The 18,103-nt window shown below is 37.0% G+C and overlaps 1 protein-coding gene across 3 annotated transcripts in view; it reads left to right on the plus strand.

Annotated features, from left to right (window-relative positions):
• Window positions 1–2,184: 2,184 nt before the first annotated feature.
• NPAS3 (neuronal PAS domain protein 3) overlaps window positions 2,185–18,103 on the plus strand; it is a 2,415,438-nt gene continuing 2,399,519 nt past the window's right edge. The window contains exon 1 of one of the 3 annotated variants that reach the window (XM_044073889.1): window positions 2,185–3,455. In XM_044073889.1, coding sequence (XP_043929824.1) covers window positions 3,298–3,455 — 158 coding nt within the window. In that variant the 5' untranslated portion in view covers window positions 2,185–3,297. Of the gene's footprint in view, window positions 3,456–7,727; window positions 8,327–18,103 lie in introns of those variants that run through there. The other 2 variants (XM_044073888.1, XM_044073890.1) reach the window with 2 other exon arrangements.

The raw sequence follows: 18,103 nt of genomic DNA on the forward strand, positions 1-18,103 counted from the left end.
GAAACCAGACCACCTGGTAAACCCCAGAATGATACAGGAAAGACATGAATACTCCACACAGAAGACACCCCTACCAGGAACCAGTGCTGGGAACAGTTCTGTAGCCAATGGGCCACTCATAAAAAAGGGTGTTAACCCAAATGAACAGCACTTCAGAGACAGATAAAGTTATACATTAAAAAGGACTCATAGCAGCTCAAAGAGTGCCTTACTGTATAATTTGTGTTAGTTGAATGGTATGGCTAGAAACCACTGATCTATTGTTATGATGAATTTACACAACCCTACTTTTCTGCTGTAAAGGTCCATAGGCAAATACTAGGTTAGCTGCCCTTGTGGGACATTTAAACCTTGCCAATCTCTTTTTCAAAGGTGAGACTCTAACCAAGTACCTTGTGTCTGTGAGGTAACACCTTAACTATCATACCAACGTCTAACACTAATGGGTAAATGTAACCACCATAATTTCAATGTAGTGTCAGGTATGACTTTGGCTATAAACACATTGATACTGGATAGTGACACAACAAAATATGCTGGCATTTCTTGTTTAATAGCCATATTAGATTAGATTATACAGCAGATAAGATTACCCAGCTAATCAAGACTAGGGAAATGGATATTTTATAACACTATAAAATCCTCCACTATCCAGCAAAAAAAAAAAAAAAAAAGATACCTGCCTACCGCATCAGTGGCTCAACAAACATCAAAAGGCTGTGGATTCTATCAACACAACACATGCATGGATTCATCAAATTCTAACACTGTAGTGCAGCAAGGGTGGGGGATGTTGTCCCATAACCATAATGGCGACAAGCTCTGAAAACATATTTTGAATTTTAAAGAGAGCATACTATCAACAAACTACAGGATGCATGACTCCTGCTTTCTTATCCTGCTTTCACCCTTCATTTAGTCATTTTCCAGTACCATTTATCCTATTCTGGGTTATAGAAGACCAAGAATATTAAGAATGAGTTATAAGAGAAAGAACCAATTCTGGAGGTGAAGCCAGTCCATTTCAGAACCAACATACACATGCATTTCCACCAGCACACGCCCACACACCTGTTGGAAATTGAAGTTTAAGCAACTCATGAAACAGCATATCTTCAGGATGTGTGGAGGGGGGACTGGACACCACAAGGAAAAAAAAATTATGTTGCCAATGACATGTCGAGTGAACTCTACAGAGGGAACCCAATCCAGGAAACAAACAGGAGATTGAAGTACTGTGATACAGCAACATTACTGATTGCACCATTGTATCAACTAAATAGCCACGAGTTTTGTCAAGATCTATATATGTCCCAATGGGGGAAAAAAAACCTCAGTGCCACTGTATGTGGCGTAAACCTGCTTATGTGTAATGACATACAGATATGTGCATATGACCACTACTTCAGAATATGTAACATGAAATCATTTGAACCAGCATTTGAAAATAAGTTCAAACTGTATTCAATGGACTTACTTAGAAAAGGTAAGACAAAGCCTTTATTATTATTATTACTATTATTGTTATTAACGGTATTAAATAATATCACCTAACAAGTCAAGTAGTTAAGTAGTACAGAGTTTAACTACTCCAGTTACATTTATCTACTGAGGCTTCACCCTTTTGGATAAATGGCTGCTGTTAAAGAAAAAAACACAGTGCCTATGGACCATCCTGGTGAAATAGTTGTGAAGAAAAAGTCCAGCAATTAGCCAATCAAATGATAGCCAGTTAAACTCTGGTGGCATAAAGAGAGTATACATTTTTTTAAGAAATTCACACACACACACACACACACATGTGTATATATATATATATATATATATATATATATATATATATATATATGTGTGTGTGTGTGTGTGTGTGTGTGATATACATATACACACACATATATATCTATATATACATACGCATACACGCACACATATATGTATACCACACCCATCCCCCACGCACATGCAATCCCGCAATAGCTGTTAACTTGTACAGTGTTCCGTTTATGCTGATATATTTTAAATATATAATTATGCAAGGCAGTGGCCAGTTTCCAAGCAAAACCTGCAGCGTCTGTTGTAAATCAGTAAGATCACATTCAGCAACGAAATTCAAAGTGCTCCTTGGCAAAAGAAGGTCCTTGTAGCCCCGAATGCGTTAACAAAACAAAATGTCGTGCTGCCCATCCTGTGCTGGTGTGTTTAGTGAAATCACATGAGCTGATGCAGGCAGCGCCAGAGCTGAAGAGGTAAATCAACATTTGCAGAGAGAGTACCTAAATAAGAGTTGCTAAGTTTTACAGAAGTGGAGTGGTTGTCTATGAGGGTGCAATGCTGGGCACAGACATTACTTCCCTAGCATGCAAACTGTAGCAGAAGGCGCGCTTTTGCACGGTGTCTGCTGAGTCCCTGGCCTTCACTGAAAGAAATTAAACAGTAACACAGACTACAGCTAATGTCACAGAAGAAACTTCATTTGATGGCATTTGTCAGTCATTCCTGAAGGAACATTTAGGACTGAAATGATCCGTATGTATTACCGTGGCTGGGACCAACTCGTTTTCTGTGCTTTATCATAAATGGGGAGGGATTTCAACAAAGCAATACATCATTAATGCATTTTTCTCAGTAAGCAATAGCATCGCTGCGCACATACACTGGACCAACTTTCAGTAGCAATAACATTGCCTGCACACTAGGAGGAGAGGTTCCCATCCATGCACCCCGCAACTCGGCATTAGCAGCGCAACATTTTTCCAGTCAAAGCAGTTATACTGGCGGCAAGTTTGGCAACAAGAGAAGAGGACAGAGCTGACAACAACGTAAATTCTCTTCTCGAGCAACAGCCAGTGTTAGGAACAGGGCCAGCAGCATCCTAGTTAAGCTGAACTTAAGTCTTTGCTGGGGGGAGTCGGTATTTTGGGGAAGCTACTCGAGGCAACTGCTTTGTTGCTCCGCACTTGATTCTGTTGTACGGGGCATCAAGAAGTGCTTCCATCATTGCTCACGTTAGCTGGGATTTGCAAAGCAGCAGCAGCAACGACAACCGCAGCACTCCAACAGTGCATTTGTGTCCACATTTCAGGAGGACCTGGGCAGCAATGCTGACATACTATCTTCCCCAAGTTGCACAGTGAATAAGCGAGGCTGCAAATCATTCTCAGATGGCTTTGATGACTACCCCTCTGCTTGCTGCTCACTAATGGGATTGCAGTGTGACTTCTTGTGCTACTGCCGGTGGGAGAGCTCCTGTCATCCTTCGCAGACCCTTGCTAGCTGCTGAGAGCCGCCGCCGCGACAATGATCAGGATCTTCCCCGATTTCAGCGTGCAGGTAACGGCGGCGGCCGGGGGAGGCGGTGGCGGAGGGATGCCGGCCAGCGCGGGGGTCGGTCGAGCCGGAGCAGCCACCAACGGCAACCCAACCAACGTTCAGGGCATCACTTCCTACCAACAGCGGTAAGGCTGGCGGGCTGCATCAGCTCCAACTTTGTATTAACTCATTCTCTCTTTCAGTGTCTCTCTTTTTATCTCTCTCCCTACAACATATTGCAGTTTACCATCACAGCATTTACATCCTGCATTCCTTCACTTACAAGTGTAGAGTACAAATACATTCAGCTGGTCATGCTGAATGTCTAGTTTTTCTTCAAGTGGACAGTGGACTTCCACGTATTGTCTAGCAATCAGTCTTACCCCCCCCCCCCCCGAGCACCCCTCTCCTCCCACACACACACACTTGTCCTGTTTGTGTTTATCTGATTTTATTGCTATATGTAACATAGCGATGCCTCCCTTCCTGAGACGGTATCATGTAACCGTTAAGTTCATACTGCTGGTGTTGCTTGTCACCTGTTACAGTGCACAAATGAAGCCCTCCAGACAGGTGGCACAGTATAGGTTGTTTAGCAAATAATGAATATTGATTAATACATAGGGGAGGGTTGCACCCAGTAAGACATAAACCGTTACTGTTGGATTCTGTTGGAGTCTTAAGAATGAAACAGGTTGTGTACGAGTTGTATTAAAAGTTAAGTATTACTCATTAATACTGTGTGGACCAAGTTCACTTCATTTCTTAGCATTTACAACGTCTAGGCAGTAGTATGTATCAAAAATGTAGGTGGTATGCAAACAGTACAGCTGTTTTTTTGTTTTTTTTTTTCTTTCACGTTTCAGATATCATACCAGTGGTGCATACTTAATGCATATTTAGAAGTGACATTCCAAAGTGTTGGGCTGTTTGCCTTTATTTATTATTCACACACCGCTTCTGCTTCATTGCATTATAAGAAAATCATTGCTTTTTGCATAAATTGAATCATCCTCGGGACAGACGCCACTTCTGTGTTAAGATGCAAGAAGTTTTTAAGCAGCTGGCTGTCAAGCTCTTTTCTCTAAAATTAGGACCAGACCGAAAAATGGCCATGGACAATAGCCCTACCCAAGTCAAGGACACTTTAAATATTGCCAGACATTGACATAGAAAGTTAATAGACTTGGGTTTATTTGTATTAATATGTAGTATTGATTAGCAACATATATGAACGTCTAGAATTGTTTACTTACTCTCCTTTCACTTTTGGACGCAAAGTTGCAAATTTTATGAATGGCAACCTTCACTTGTTGACACAAAATTGCAATTTTTTTAAGGAACAGAGCTAAATTATGAGACAAATCAAGGATATTACTGAAGTCAGGACAAGCGCAAATGTATAACTGATAATAGCAGGATGCTGTGAACTTAGTTCTTACTCTTCCAGACAATTCTGTAAATTAAGCACAAACTTTGCATCAGTAATCTGTTAATAGTCATGGACACTCTTGAATAAAAACAATGTATCCCATTACACGGTATCATTTACAGCTGTGCTGCAAATTTAATATGGTATTTCAATTGTATCTTCAGCCACGCGAAAAAGTGAATTTTAAAACGGACACAGTGTGTTCATTTGTAGAATGTTATATCAACCCCTGTATAGTTTTCTTGGACACAACTTATGAATTAGAAACCAAGCATATGACGATAATAGTCTGCTAAAACAAAGTGGTGCACTGAACTAACTACGATTCAGATTATGTCATTCATTTGCAAGGAAGTTGAAGGTTAAATCTCTAGATACAACCACTCACATAACTGACATTACTTAAGGACTACAGGAATTCCGGGCTTTATATAATGTGCTGATTTCATGCAAATTCCTTAAATCCTGCCAGTGTGAAATGTGAGACTTTCTGGTGAAACAGAAAACGCGGGGAACCCTCTCCTTTAAAGGTGCAAAAACTGCCCATTGTGGTAAAGCATTACTTCCTATTGTCAAGGTGAAGGCATTTCATGCAACTTTGCAGTGGGCGGATCACCCATCTGGGCAGCCAGGGAACTATAGACAACAGACACAACAAACGATTTGATCTAGGAGGTTACAGAGTCAAAAGGTCAGAAAGGTCAGACTCCAGTCCACAAGCATTCCAGGCACAAAAAAAACAAACAAAAAAAAAAAAAAAAACAGGCTCCCTGTACCTATATGGGTGCTTATAGGATTGTGTAACTTTATCTATAACTTTAATTTATTTTAAATTTTTCTTAAGCTACAGACACAACGCATTGTTTGTCCTTTTATTTCCTTACTTGTCTTTATTCTATAATTGACAATAGTTTGTGAACACATCTTCTTTCCGAAAGTGGGGAAATATATAAATGCGTGTAGCATATATGGCAAACGTAGGTATAACTTTACATTCTGGCTTTTTTCAAATGTGAGATAAAACATTTTCAGTACATTTGAAGAATTTGTAAGATAACTTCTTAACACTATTATGTTCTTGTCATTTCATTTTTTATGTGGACGAGGTTACTTTCTTCCAGTTTATAGCTCAGCACGAGTAAAAATAGTTATGGGAATTTACTTTCAGTTGTAGACCAAATAAATAAACACAAAATAGTAGACTAGACACAATATTACATACTGCTGTCTAAACAACAGTGACACTGGACCGTTTCTTTCTGTTTTGTAAGTCATTTCAATATACAATATTATTAGACAAGTTTACTGGTTTTGGATCAAGTACTGTTTGTTATCAGACTACAAACATCCAGACAGTGTATGTGTAATAAATGTCATAAAAGATTAGACATATTATCCATGGCGGTTACACCTCCTGGAGCATCTCACTCGCACACCCACCCACACACACACCAGAAGGCTTTGCTGGGAGTTGGCGGGACGGCATTTGCATCATTTCACAAAAATTTTAGCAATGCCAAAACTTTTGAATACATCCAGAAGGCCTGCACAAGACTTCCAGTTTAAATACTCATGCAAATGATCGAGCCTTTACTAACACTATACATGTAAATGATTGCAACTTTATTGTAATGGTCGGGTAATAGAATAAAAAAAGTTTCTCTTGACTTAGGTTCCTGACTTCACCCTAGAATGCGAAACCCGCGGAATAATTCAATAACCATAGCTGAATGCATTAATTTAATATCCATCTATAAGTCTCTTTCTTTCTCTCTCTCTATATAATTAGATGTAGATATACATTCTAAAATAAGAGTACAGAGAGGACTAGTTCTGCAAAACTGTAAGCAAGCAAAACAGAGAATCACAGCAAATTACTTGGAAGCTACACAAAGCCCGCACCAAATTACTTTTAAGAGTTGCGCAAAACTGGGTTACTGGTATAAAGTTTATTTTATTTACCTCATCCCAACCACATGCTTGATATTAATTCATATTCAAACACATAAGTAATGCAGTGTTTTAATAATATTAACAATACTATTAACATTTGTACTTCAGTCATTATTACACCCTACAAGACATGCCAGTTGAATTTACGGAATACTATATTTCTCAACAGAATAAACACATCACATTAAGAATGCAACATTGTACATTCCTTATCTCCCGTTTGCTCAGAACTCTTTTATCCTGTCTTTTGTTCTCCACTCTGTTTTGCACATTCCCTTTATTCACGTCTCTTTTTGTGTCTATTGCAAATAATTTATGATATATGCGCTTTATTTTCTCATTTCAGTTGTCTTCTACAGTAACTGTAGAATGAGTGGCTTAAAATGGGCCAGTATTGTCTACTCCAGTTACTGATTCAATAAAATAAATGCATACATAAACCAGTGTCCCAGTATTAAGCTTTACATTTTGTTGCCCTTTCAAAAACACTGCGGTCTTTCACCCCATCTCGACATGCTGTCAAGATTCTGTCATTCTTTCAACATGTAAGGAGAGTACGACAGGTACCTACACATTTTTGTTTCAATGTTTCATTTGTCAAAATGTTGGGAATTCCCTTTACAAAGGTGGGCAGTGTTCATACTGGCATTGTCAGTGCATTACTCGATGCTTGCGTTTGTATTTGTCCCTCTTTTTATTAGTCATTATCCCGTTCCAATGTATTATGTTCATTTTTAGGACTTAAAAACTAACTGTAGGTCTTACAGGACCTTTCCCTTCCCCCATTTTAAAATAAGATATACTCAGCATTTAGACTATTTTCTAGCAAGATTTTTTTTCTTGCAAATGATGGTTATTAAGCATTTTTCACCTAACCTGACCTTGAATTGAATTAACGTTAGTGTAGCATTTACTTAGGTAAGCAACTTTAAAAGCAAACGGTTTCATCAAAGTAAGAAACTTTTTTTTTTATCAAGATACCCGTTAATTTGTGGAGGAGTACAGGACAAAGTATATGAAATTGCAACTGAGTGGCGTTGTTGCGCCAGGCAGCAACAGGAGAGATGCGTGTCTGTCCTTGGAGTGCGAGACTAGCTGCAGAGGCTGCAAAATTGGCCCCGAAAGCCCTTCTTTGCACGGCAACGGCGGTGGCTGCGGCGGGGCTGCAAAGCAACCCAAGTGAACATGGCAGCTCGTAGCCCGTGTCTGGCCTGAGCACGCGGGCCCCCGTGCGTGTAACACGCGATCCGGCATCCAGCTCCCCGCGAGCAGCAGTAGCACAACGGCTCCTAGCCATGCAAAGGCTGGCTGCAACCCTTTACCGACGCTTCCCGCCGACTTTGCTCCCCTTTTACTGGCATGTTACTGGAGTCCGATCCCGGGCTTACTCCTTCCTCGGCTCTCTCGGATGGCGGCTGTAGGAACCAGCAATCGGACTGGACTTAAACCCTCACAACCCTCTGTAGCAAGCCCATGCCTGTGTTCTTAGATCGCTATTTTCCCGTGTTTTGTCACCGCCAGGACCTACCACTGTTTGAAAAAAAATCAGAAAGAAAAAAAGTAAGAAAAAAGGATCAGGAAGATGGCGCCGACCAAGCCAAGCTTTCAGCAAGATCCTTCGAGACGAGAACGGTAACACTGTCTTTTCTTAAGAGAATTGTGTAGGTTTGAGGTTGGGCTCGGGAGCACTGGACCGCCTTATTGAGTCCAGACTTCTGCATGCTGTCAACTGGCAGTTTTCTTTTGCATTGTGTTGTGCAGAATTCGGGCTGTGCAGAACCATAAACTACGGATTACATTTAAAGAGACAGTAAAATAGCATTTCTTGACACTAGGTTTACAAAGGCACATTTTGAACTTCTAGTGCACGTTGCGTTCACTTTTGAGGTCTATTCATGAGCCTTTCTAGGAAAAGAATGCTGAGTGGAGTTGCAACAGGCCTTGTGATACTGTAGAAAACATACATCAGCACTGTTAACAAATGAAAAAAAAAAAAAAAAGCTAGGCCATAGTAACAAGCTCTGCTATGCAACAACCAAATTGCAGGACTGTCCATACATTTTCGGATACCCCAGCTCCACCACAGCTTGTACAAGTTTTCTTTTTTGTCCATTATTAATATAGGTTTCTTACAGCAGATGGATCATGATGTTGGTGGAAAACTAATTCAGTAAATAAAACAAGAGCCGCTAACGCCCACTGTTTTAATCTGGAAAATTTATTCTAAACGGTTATGAAGTATAATACCTGCAAAAAAGTTCTAATGACCCTTATTGTATCTGTTTAAATTGCGAGGTATTTTACTCCTACCGTTATAAGTATTTTACTTTCCAGACTAAAGAGCTGGGCACACCTGTCATGCTGTACATATAAACTAATGGTATGGCATGACTGAGGTTTCAAGTAGTGCCTCACGAACAATGTAGCACTTTAAAGACACACACACGCGCACACACGCACACATATGAGTTTGCACTGGTCAGTTGCAGAAAAGCTGAAGGATATTTTGTAGTTCTAAAAATGCACCTGAGTGCAACAGAAAAAAAGAAAACTATACAGACAGTGCTAAAACACAAGCTGTCTATGCTTTATTAAAAATAAAGCATAGGCAGCTTGTGCTTTATTAAAAATAACAAAAAAGTGTGTAAAGATCAGTCAGAATTGTTAGATGTAAAATTATACATTTTGGCATGCATACCTTGCAAAAGAGCTTAAAAAGATTCCATTAAAAATATCTGCTGATAACAGTAATAATAGTGGAAGTAATAATAGCTACATATTTTTAAAACAGTCATGTTCACAGAAAAGGAGATAAGTAAAACAAGTGAAAAATAACTAGCAAGTAATATGCTTGTAAGATCACGGATTTCTTGTGGGTTGTTTGTGATACTTGGTTTGACGTAAACTGGATTGTTATTTGCAGTTTTAAGGGATAAAAATGAATGCTATAGGATATGTGAGATGGCTGCTAACTATATTATAGATATGGGAACAATATAAAATAAAAGGACTGTGCTAAAGCTGCAAAGTCGAATGTGGCACAATGTAGAACAATCAGGTGTGACGTCATATTACTATCAGGAGTGTGTGTGTGTGGAGGTTGTTTGTCATGGTCTTGACATAACACACTCACCCTTTATATTTTAGGTCAATTAAAACATATGATTAAGTACTAGAAATGTGTTTTTCTGGTTGACCATCAGGCTTATTTGTACCTGTCCAATATATGTTGATGTCTGACAAAAGAAAAAGAAAAAAAAAGTGTGAACTCCACAACCTGTAGTTTCATTCATATGCATTGTGTTTACTCGGGTAGAATTCTGAAAACCATGGTCCAAAGCTTTATTTAAACATAGATACAGAATAATTCCAGATGTTGAAGAATTTTGTTAACCTGACAATATAATTGAGCAATCAAGAGTTATGCACTAAGTGACTTAAAGTAATGATACAAACCACTAAAATCAGATAGAGTCTTTTATCACTCTTTAGTAGTGTCTGCTGTTTTGGTAAGCTGTTAAGTCATTAATATGCAGTATTTAATTTTCTGTAGTTTACTTTCCTATATTTTGTGTTTTCTGCAGTCCAGTTATGAAGCTAAGTTTCAAACTAGTATTCATTGGTAAACTCAGCTGGAAATGGAATTTCCTTACTTATTCAGCCATAACCAGGCTTTATGGAGGACAATGTAATCTAATCTAGGTTGACAAAGTACAGTTCTGAGCAAATGTTTGATTCTCAGTGTAAAATTGTAATGATATAGCAGGTTTATTTTCAAATTAATGTAATTTATAATGTTTGGTATTACATTGGTAAATATGGAGAAGCTAAAGGAATACCATTGGGTTATGTTTCCTATTTTGAAACTGTTGTCATGTGTCAGGCGAGATCATAACAGTGTTGTGCTTGTGTTGCTGGAATATGCACTGTTGTTTCCTATGCCTAGTCTAGTTTTAGGGCTAAGTGTTTATGCTAAAACAGCCTTCAGTAATCTATATGGCAGAAGCATATTTGTGTGCCATTCCAGGAATTTCTCTAAGATAGGGATCTTGAAGATAGAATTAATTTCTAGGAGAAACTTCATAGCCTGTGCATGAGTGCTTTCTTTATCACCTGTCTCCATTTGGCATTCGAGGAAGGTAAATCAAAGTGTGCGATTTGTTATTCAGCTCCACTCGACAGCTGAACTAAATAACACTTGGTCTGAAATTCTGATTGAAGTTGGAAGAGGATATATTTAATTTAATACCCCTTAATAGCATCTTCCTGTTCAGCTCTGATGCTGTCATTTTAAAGGCTGATCTGAGTCAGTTTCCCTCTGAGTATTAGGGAGGGGTAATCATTTAGGAAAAGGTTCCTAAGTTTTTCACAGCCTTAGCTTCCACAGAGTGGGCTCAGATTGCAGAGAGTTGTTTTCTGTCCTACAGGCATGAACAAACCGTTAAAGTGTGCACTGTTATGGTTATTTAGTGACAATAGTAATGCCACTGCTGTTTGTGTAAACATTGTGTTTTCTCTCAGTCTGTGCTCTGTAGTAAATGCTATGTGCCAAACAGTTTTATGATCAAGTAACATCGTGTTCCTGGTCAGGATTTCTCAGTAGTTAGTTACACAAAGCAAAACATGTGCTGTTCATTTTACATTTCGGTAATCAGATAATCAACAGTAGAGGAAAGTTTTGATATGTGATTGTTGAGGAAGGCTACATGTACTATGAGAATTATTAAGGCCACCATTGTCATTTCAGAAAAGAAAGGGCAACCTAGTGTCGCTCTGTTGACAAACAACTCCCTACTTTGATACTATGTGGCATCATAAGCTAAAAGCATACTATACATTGTACATCTCAACACATTTTTGATTTAACATTATATTTCCATAATTTTTAATTTATTTTTCCACTCTGATCAGAATTTTATATTAAAGGAAGTGACCATATTCCTGAATCAGCCGTTTTTGGACAGAGTATTATTTAAACAGCAAACATAGCTGAAATGCGATATTGGGATTATTGTATACATGTAGTCTTTTTTTAAGGAACTTCAGAATAATGTAGTTTTGTGGTTGCAATCATAGAAAATGAATGGCTTCCTTTTTTTTTGTATTTGCTTTCTGCAGCAAAAGCCCAAACATAGCAATGATAAACGACGATCTGCATTGTCTAACAACACTTGCTTTTATATAAATAGCTCCACCAGACTGCTTAAATGGTAATCGAAAATATGAAATAGGGTGGCCTTCATATCACAAGGCCAAGGGTCTACAAATGGAAAAAAGTGAAATAATGAAATATTTCCATGGCAACAGACTGTCAACAAGAACAGTAATGCATGGGCATATCATCACGCTACCAGAGAGGATATTAGATCTTATGGCGCCTGTGCCAAGAGTTGCAATAGTTCTTATTAAACAGAAGCACCTATTTCAGCAGACCTTTTTGTAAATTTTATTACTTTAAAGTTCAGTTTTCTTTATTCTTAACTATTATTTGAATATGTAAGCATTTGTTAGAAGATTGACTAAGTAGACACAATGCAGTTACATGTATATGAAGACATGTCTGACAGATTCCATCCTGCTAATTTTGTTAACCAAATTACAGTTATGTAAAGAATTTAGGAAATCAACAATGTTTTTGGTGTAGTAAATCCACGTGCAACACTTACAGCTGATTTATTGAAATGTTGTATCGTAGTTATACTTAGTTCATCAGAAAGTCTGTTTATTTACTAAAATAAGCACATTTTCTGCAAAACTGGAAGCTATAATTTTGAAAAAAATAGGAACAGTATAAAGAATGGTTTTTGGCAGGAAGTTGTTTGTCATTTTTGCTTATTCACAGACACTGTACATTAAAAGACAGATGAGTTTTATTCAGAGCTTCATACCAGAATTTCTACACACTTACCCAAATTACATACAGCTGTACCACAGCCTGATGTCTGCCACTCAGGTTTATTTATTTATTTATTTATTTTTTTCAGAGACTTGCATTTTAAGCACCTGGGCAGCATGTTATTAACTTTGAACTATGGTACATCAGCTGTTTATGTCTTACAATAGCACTCTTGCTGTGGGTAGTAATATTGTACTGTGCATAACAGCATGAATGCTTTTAACTTTGTTTTTATGACATTCATTACTGATTTGTAACTGCAAATAAGATCTACTGAGTTATATGCATACATTGGAAAAGGTGTACATTTACAATTGACTTTGTTGCCTGAGCAATGGTTTTAAAATTTTAAGAGATTGACCATTTCACTTACCCAGTTAACTACCAAGTTAAATCATTTTAGCATTGTAACTCTGAGCTTTTCTATTTTATATTATCAATGTGTTAATTATTACTTGAGCAATTGCTATTTATTTATTTTGTTTTATGCTTTAAATAAGTGCTTATGTTTGAACAGCTATAAGATGAATGTTTGTTGTGCCTAAATGCTTTCTTGTCGAGAAACGGTACTGATTAAAATCATTATATGTGTGTGCTGTTACCAAAAGAAATAAAGAAATTTCATATGTGACATCTGATATGAACACTCACAGTTCTGATGATTTTTTCTAACAACCCTTTTTACACAACATATAATCAATGGTTCAGTATAACAGGTGAATATGCTTTGCAGTTTCCATTTTGTTGTTGTATTACATGTTTATTTATTTATTGATTTTCTTTATGTTAAGTAGGTAGACTCACAAGGACATGATGTCCCTTTTCAGGGGTAAACCAAGAAACAATGAATTTAAGTGATTTTTTTCAGAGTCACAAAAATGGGAGCTTATAAGAATAACATTCCATTTCTGTTTTCCACTTCCTGCTTCATAACCAAATACTTAAATATTGGGACATTTTGTTTTCACTCTTAAATGACATGCAATCTGAAAAAAAAAACAAAAAAAAAAACAAAAAAACAAAAAAAAACAGACAAACTCCCATTCACCTGAAAGCAGTTTTTTTTCTTTCCGTAATATTGTACAATACCACTGCTATTACTGTCTTTATTCCTAACAGTTACTAAGTAGAACTGGTCAGAGCTGCCAAGTAGAATCATCTCATCAGCTTTGGTTATTTCAAACATTTGACCTTGTAAATCATTCATTTTTAAGATCTGTTTTTTATTTCCAATTATTATTATTATTATTATTATTATTATTCATATTAAATCAATTGCATTTATGTATGCTATCAAAACTAACCAAAGTATTGCCTTTTTTGAAAGCCTTCTTGCCTGTTGTATGAATATATATATATATATATATATATATATATATATATATATATATATATATATATATATATATATAACTATATAGTGAAAAAGAGAGAGAGACTGATATATATTGATATATATAGCTTTATGTCAAATTACAGGACTGTTTGTGTATGTGTAGATTTCTACCAGTACAGTTATTTACAATCTGCAAAATGTTACAAGTAATATCATAGTACTAGCTATTTGTGCATTTCTTCAGAGTGCATTGTGATTTGTACTAACTCATATAAAGTGGTGTGTGTGTGTGTGTGTGTGTGTGTGTGTGTGTGTGTGTGTGTGTGTGTGTGTGTGTGTGTGTGTGTGTGTGCTGATTTCTCCACAGAGGGTTATCAGTAGTCTGCAAAATATTGTAATTAATATAATCGTAGCAGGTATTTGTGCATTTCTTCAGCGTGCATTGTGCTTCATACTAAGGTGGTGTATGTGTGTATTTCTACCTATGCATCTATAGTGCCTCCTATTTCTTTGTCAGGTAAGAGAGCATAGATATTTGTACAAATTCATGGAAAGGAGTGTGTGTGTATGTGTCTGTATTTCTGTGTGTCTAAGAAGTCAATGTCTACCATAGCATATTGGATTGATATATGGAGTATGAAGTGTCCTTCCTAGTCACACCATATGCCCAGCATCACAGGTTAGCGTACCTGGCCCAATCACTGGACACTGTGGGGTGACCTGAGATACACTGAAAGAGGGAACGAGAGAGAGAAAAGGAGAGGTGAGAGGGAAAAAGAAAGGGGCAGCTTCCATGTTCCTTCTGTATTTTAACTCTCATTAACAGACGCCATTAAATGATCTACTTTTGATTTATCTGTAGCAGGATCTTTGTAGTTTGAAATACACTCTGAAGTTTCATGTAAGCCCCTGCGCATTTGTTATGATATAAAGTGTTCTTTCTTTACTTGAGATGAACTGGTTAACTACAAAAAAGGATGACTTTTTAACATGCTCACTGTTTGCCAAGCAATACAGTTTCTTTCATATTATCTTTGTGTTCATTTTATTGCTATGTCTGGCTGAGATACCCACTGTGATCAAAAAGCGTATCCTGTCTCACCTGTTAGCAGGGTTAAGGCATGGCTTTTAAGCAGTGACATTATGGTTTTTCTATGCCATACTGGTTAGAATGGTAATTGTTTTAATGGATGAGAAACAATTTAAAAAGTATCAGGTGCAGTTCTGATAATGTACTTGTCACTAAACCTATGTAATTCACGGGTTGAATTAAGTAGCTAAAGCAGAACTGTTAGCCTGCTAATTCCAAATTTTAGGTGAAAAAAAATAGAACAGGAGTTTGCAAGTATATAACATGTTTTTGGTTATGGAAATTTAAAAGAAATGACTGAAATGTTGAATATTTGCTATCTGATGAAAAAGTCATTGTATAATATGGCAACATGTCCAATATATTCTGAATAAGATTCCTGGTGCAGTTGGGCTTTGTTTAATCATCATATGAGGATTTCACTGCATGTCCTAACAAAGTTGTCACTTCAAAGGTTGCATTAGAGCAGAGAACTTGGCAGATATGCAAGTGCAGTACCTGTTGGCATACCTTAAATAAGCAGGTGGTACCAAATCCATGGGAAGTGTAGGCTCTGGAAAGAAGTACTGGGTTACGTATAATTTGTTTTAAACAAATAGGTGGGGCATACCAGAACAGGTACAGCTCAATAAGGGACATGTGTTTCAGGCAAACCTATAAAAACTAGACTGAAACAAAACTAAACCTTTTCTTAAGGATTAGTTTAGCTAAAGTCAATTTCTTTGTTGTAACTGAAACGACTTTAATGTCTGCCATCTAGTAAGTACGAGAAAGTTATTTTTAGTTTAAAATTTAACAGTTTAATACAATTCATTCTGTGAAATAAGTTTTCTTGCTGCTTAGTCTTATTTATTTATTTATTTATTTATTTATTTATGTATTTATGTATGTATGTATGTATTTATCCTTTTTTGATTGAGTTAGTTGCACTAGGCTAGTAACCTCTTTTTAGGTAGACCCAAAGTGATGCTTATACCACGTGATGAAATTTGACCTGGACATCAGAGAACTTCCTTTACTCTTTTCAACAGAGGCTGTAGGATTTTTTGCATCCACCAAACTACCAGCAACTGAAGCAGATGAGATCTCAGTTTAACATTTCATCCAAGCAAAGGTGCAGTCACGAGTGCATTTCAACCCTAATGCTGCACACAAGTGCCAGAAATGTGAGTGTTAATTCATTTACCTGGGGTAGTAATAGAACCTACAGCCTCCCGATCTCCCAGCACTTAAAGTTACTGTGTTACTTGTTGAGACATTTAGTCATGTGTGGCTGTTTTGGACATGAAGGACTTTAGAACACCAGGACTCTCTGCAACAAAATGATTCATTAAAGCATTACAAATTCATAATTGTAACTTAAATAATGTTGTCTATCCATCTTCACCTCTGGTAGCCCCTTCGTCTTGCTCTTCTTCTTTTGCTTTCACTCATTTCTACCATCAGTGTCCTTTCTAGAATAGCCTGTCTTTGCATTAAGTGGTCAGAATGGTTGGGTTTTTGTTTTGCCATCAGACCATCCAGTGACCATTTTAGATTTATTTCCTTAAATACGGAATGATTTGGTTTTCTTGCATTCTGAAGAATTCTCCATAATTAGATTATTTTTAAAACTGGATGCTTTGCTAAGCAAGCTATATGACTGGCTATACCATTGCTGGCAGGGATACTGTCTTTAAAGTAATGTAATCAATTCTTCAACAGCAGTAAAGACGGTAGTCTTCCATTTGCAAACTGTAGCAGTAGCAAAAATGTTTTTAAAAAATTGTAAATGTGAAAAGAGATAAAAAGATAAGCAGTCCTAAAATAAACATATATGGCCAAGCAGCAAAACAGTCTTTTCAGATGAGTTTATAAACATGTTCCATTTATTTCTCCTCTACCAATAATTTAGTACACTCATTAAAAATATGCTTTCAGGTGCCATTGCATCATGACTGACATCGTCAGCAAACGGGATAAGGATAAGGTGAAACTGTCTGATAATCTATGACGCCTAAGTAAAGATTTATGGAAAAAAAGTTTCATTCAGAAACTGGTAAAGCTATGTAGTATGAAGAGAGCTGAATCCTCATAAATGTTGTTGGTGTGCAGTGAGAAGAAGGTACAGTCAGTACATTGATGTATTTCAGAAAGCTGCATGTAATGAGGGTGTTTACGGTGGCACGTTATAAAGTATTGGTATGTAGCTGGGGGATGATAGAAATCTGTGTTTGGATTATAAGTCTAGAAGTATATGAGTGTTAAATCAGAGGGATGGATTTAATCCCTGAAGACAGATAATGTCTCATAAGTGAGATTATTCATTTTTTTGTTTTTTGGGTAGCTTTGCTGCTGAAATAGAGGGGTGTAATTAAGTGAAAGTTTATGAATGCAGTGTATGAGGAAGATATCTAGTCTGAATATTCATTAAAACATTGGGACAGTAGATGAGGTTACGTCTGGTGTTAAAGTTTATGTTCAGGTAAGAAAAAAGGAAAGTACATGCATTTCTTCAACAATAGCAGACTAATTTTGGTGGCAAACATGCATGAATGTATGTCTGTGAGACAGTACCTCTTCTATTAGACTATTTCAGAAATTTGGTAGGTTAATGTTTGGCCCTAGGAAGAATTGTAAAAGGTTTAGAAGAATTTTCTTCTACTTCTTAAATTTTATGGGGAAGAACTATCCTGATAGGTGTAGTATGTGATGCACGTCAGTTTATCGATTAGGAAGAAGATAGTCGATTGCCACCGAGGGTTAGTTCTTTAGTCTGTCAGACTGTCAGGCATAAACTAAGAATTTAGAATTACTTTCATACTGAAGCACAAACAGATGTATTGCTCACCCCGCTACATCAATGTGGATTGGCACTGTTAACTTCAGGTGGCCTTTTATATTTACTTATTGTATTTGTCACTCCCATGCACTACAAACATTGCAATTGTTTATTTAAATGAAGCAGATGTGAGTACTTAGTGGAATCCACTTAATTTCTGAATCTCTGTTTTAGTCTGACTTCAGTAATATGTTGTTGCATTTGTACCAGATTTTTTTATTTTAGATGATTACATTTTTTGATTTATGTATATGAAATAGAAGAAC

The sequence above is a fragment of the Protopterus annectens genome, chromosome 6.part0, assembly GCF_019279795.1.
Source record: "Protopterus annectens isolate FY-2018-M chromosome 6.part0, PAN1.0, whole genome shotgun sequence".
NCBI lineage: Eukaryota > Metazoa > Chordata > Ceratodontiformes > Protopteridae > Protopterus > Protopterus annectens.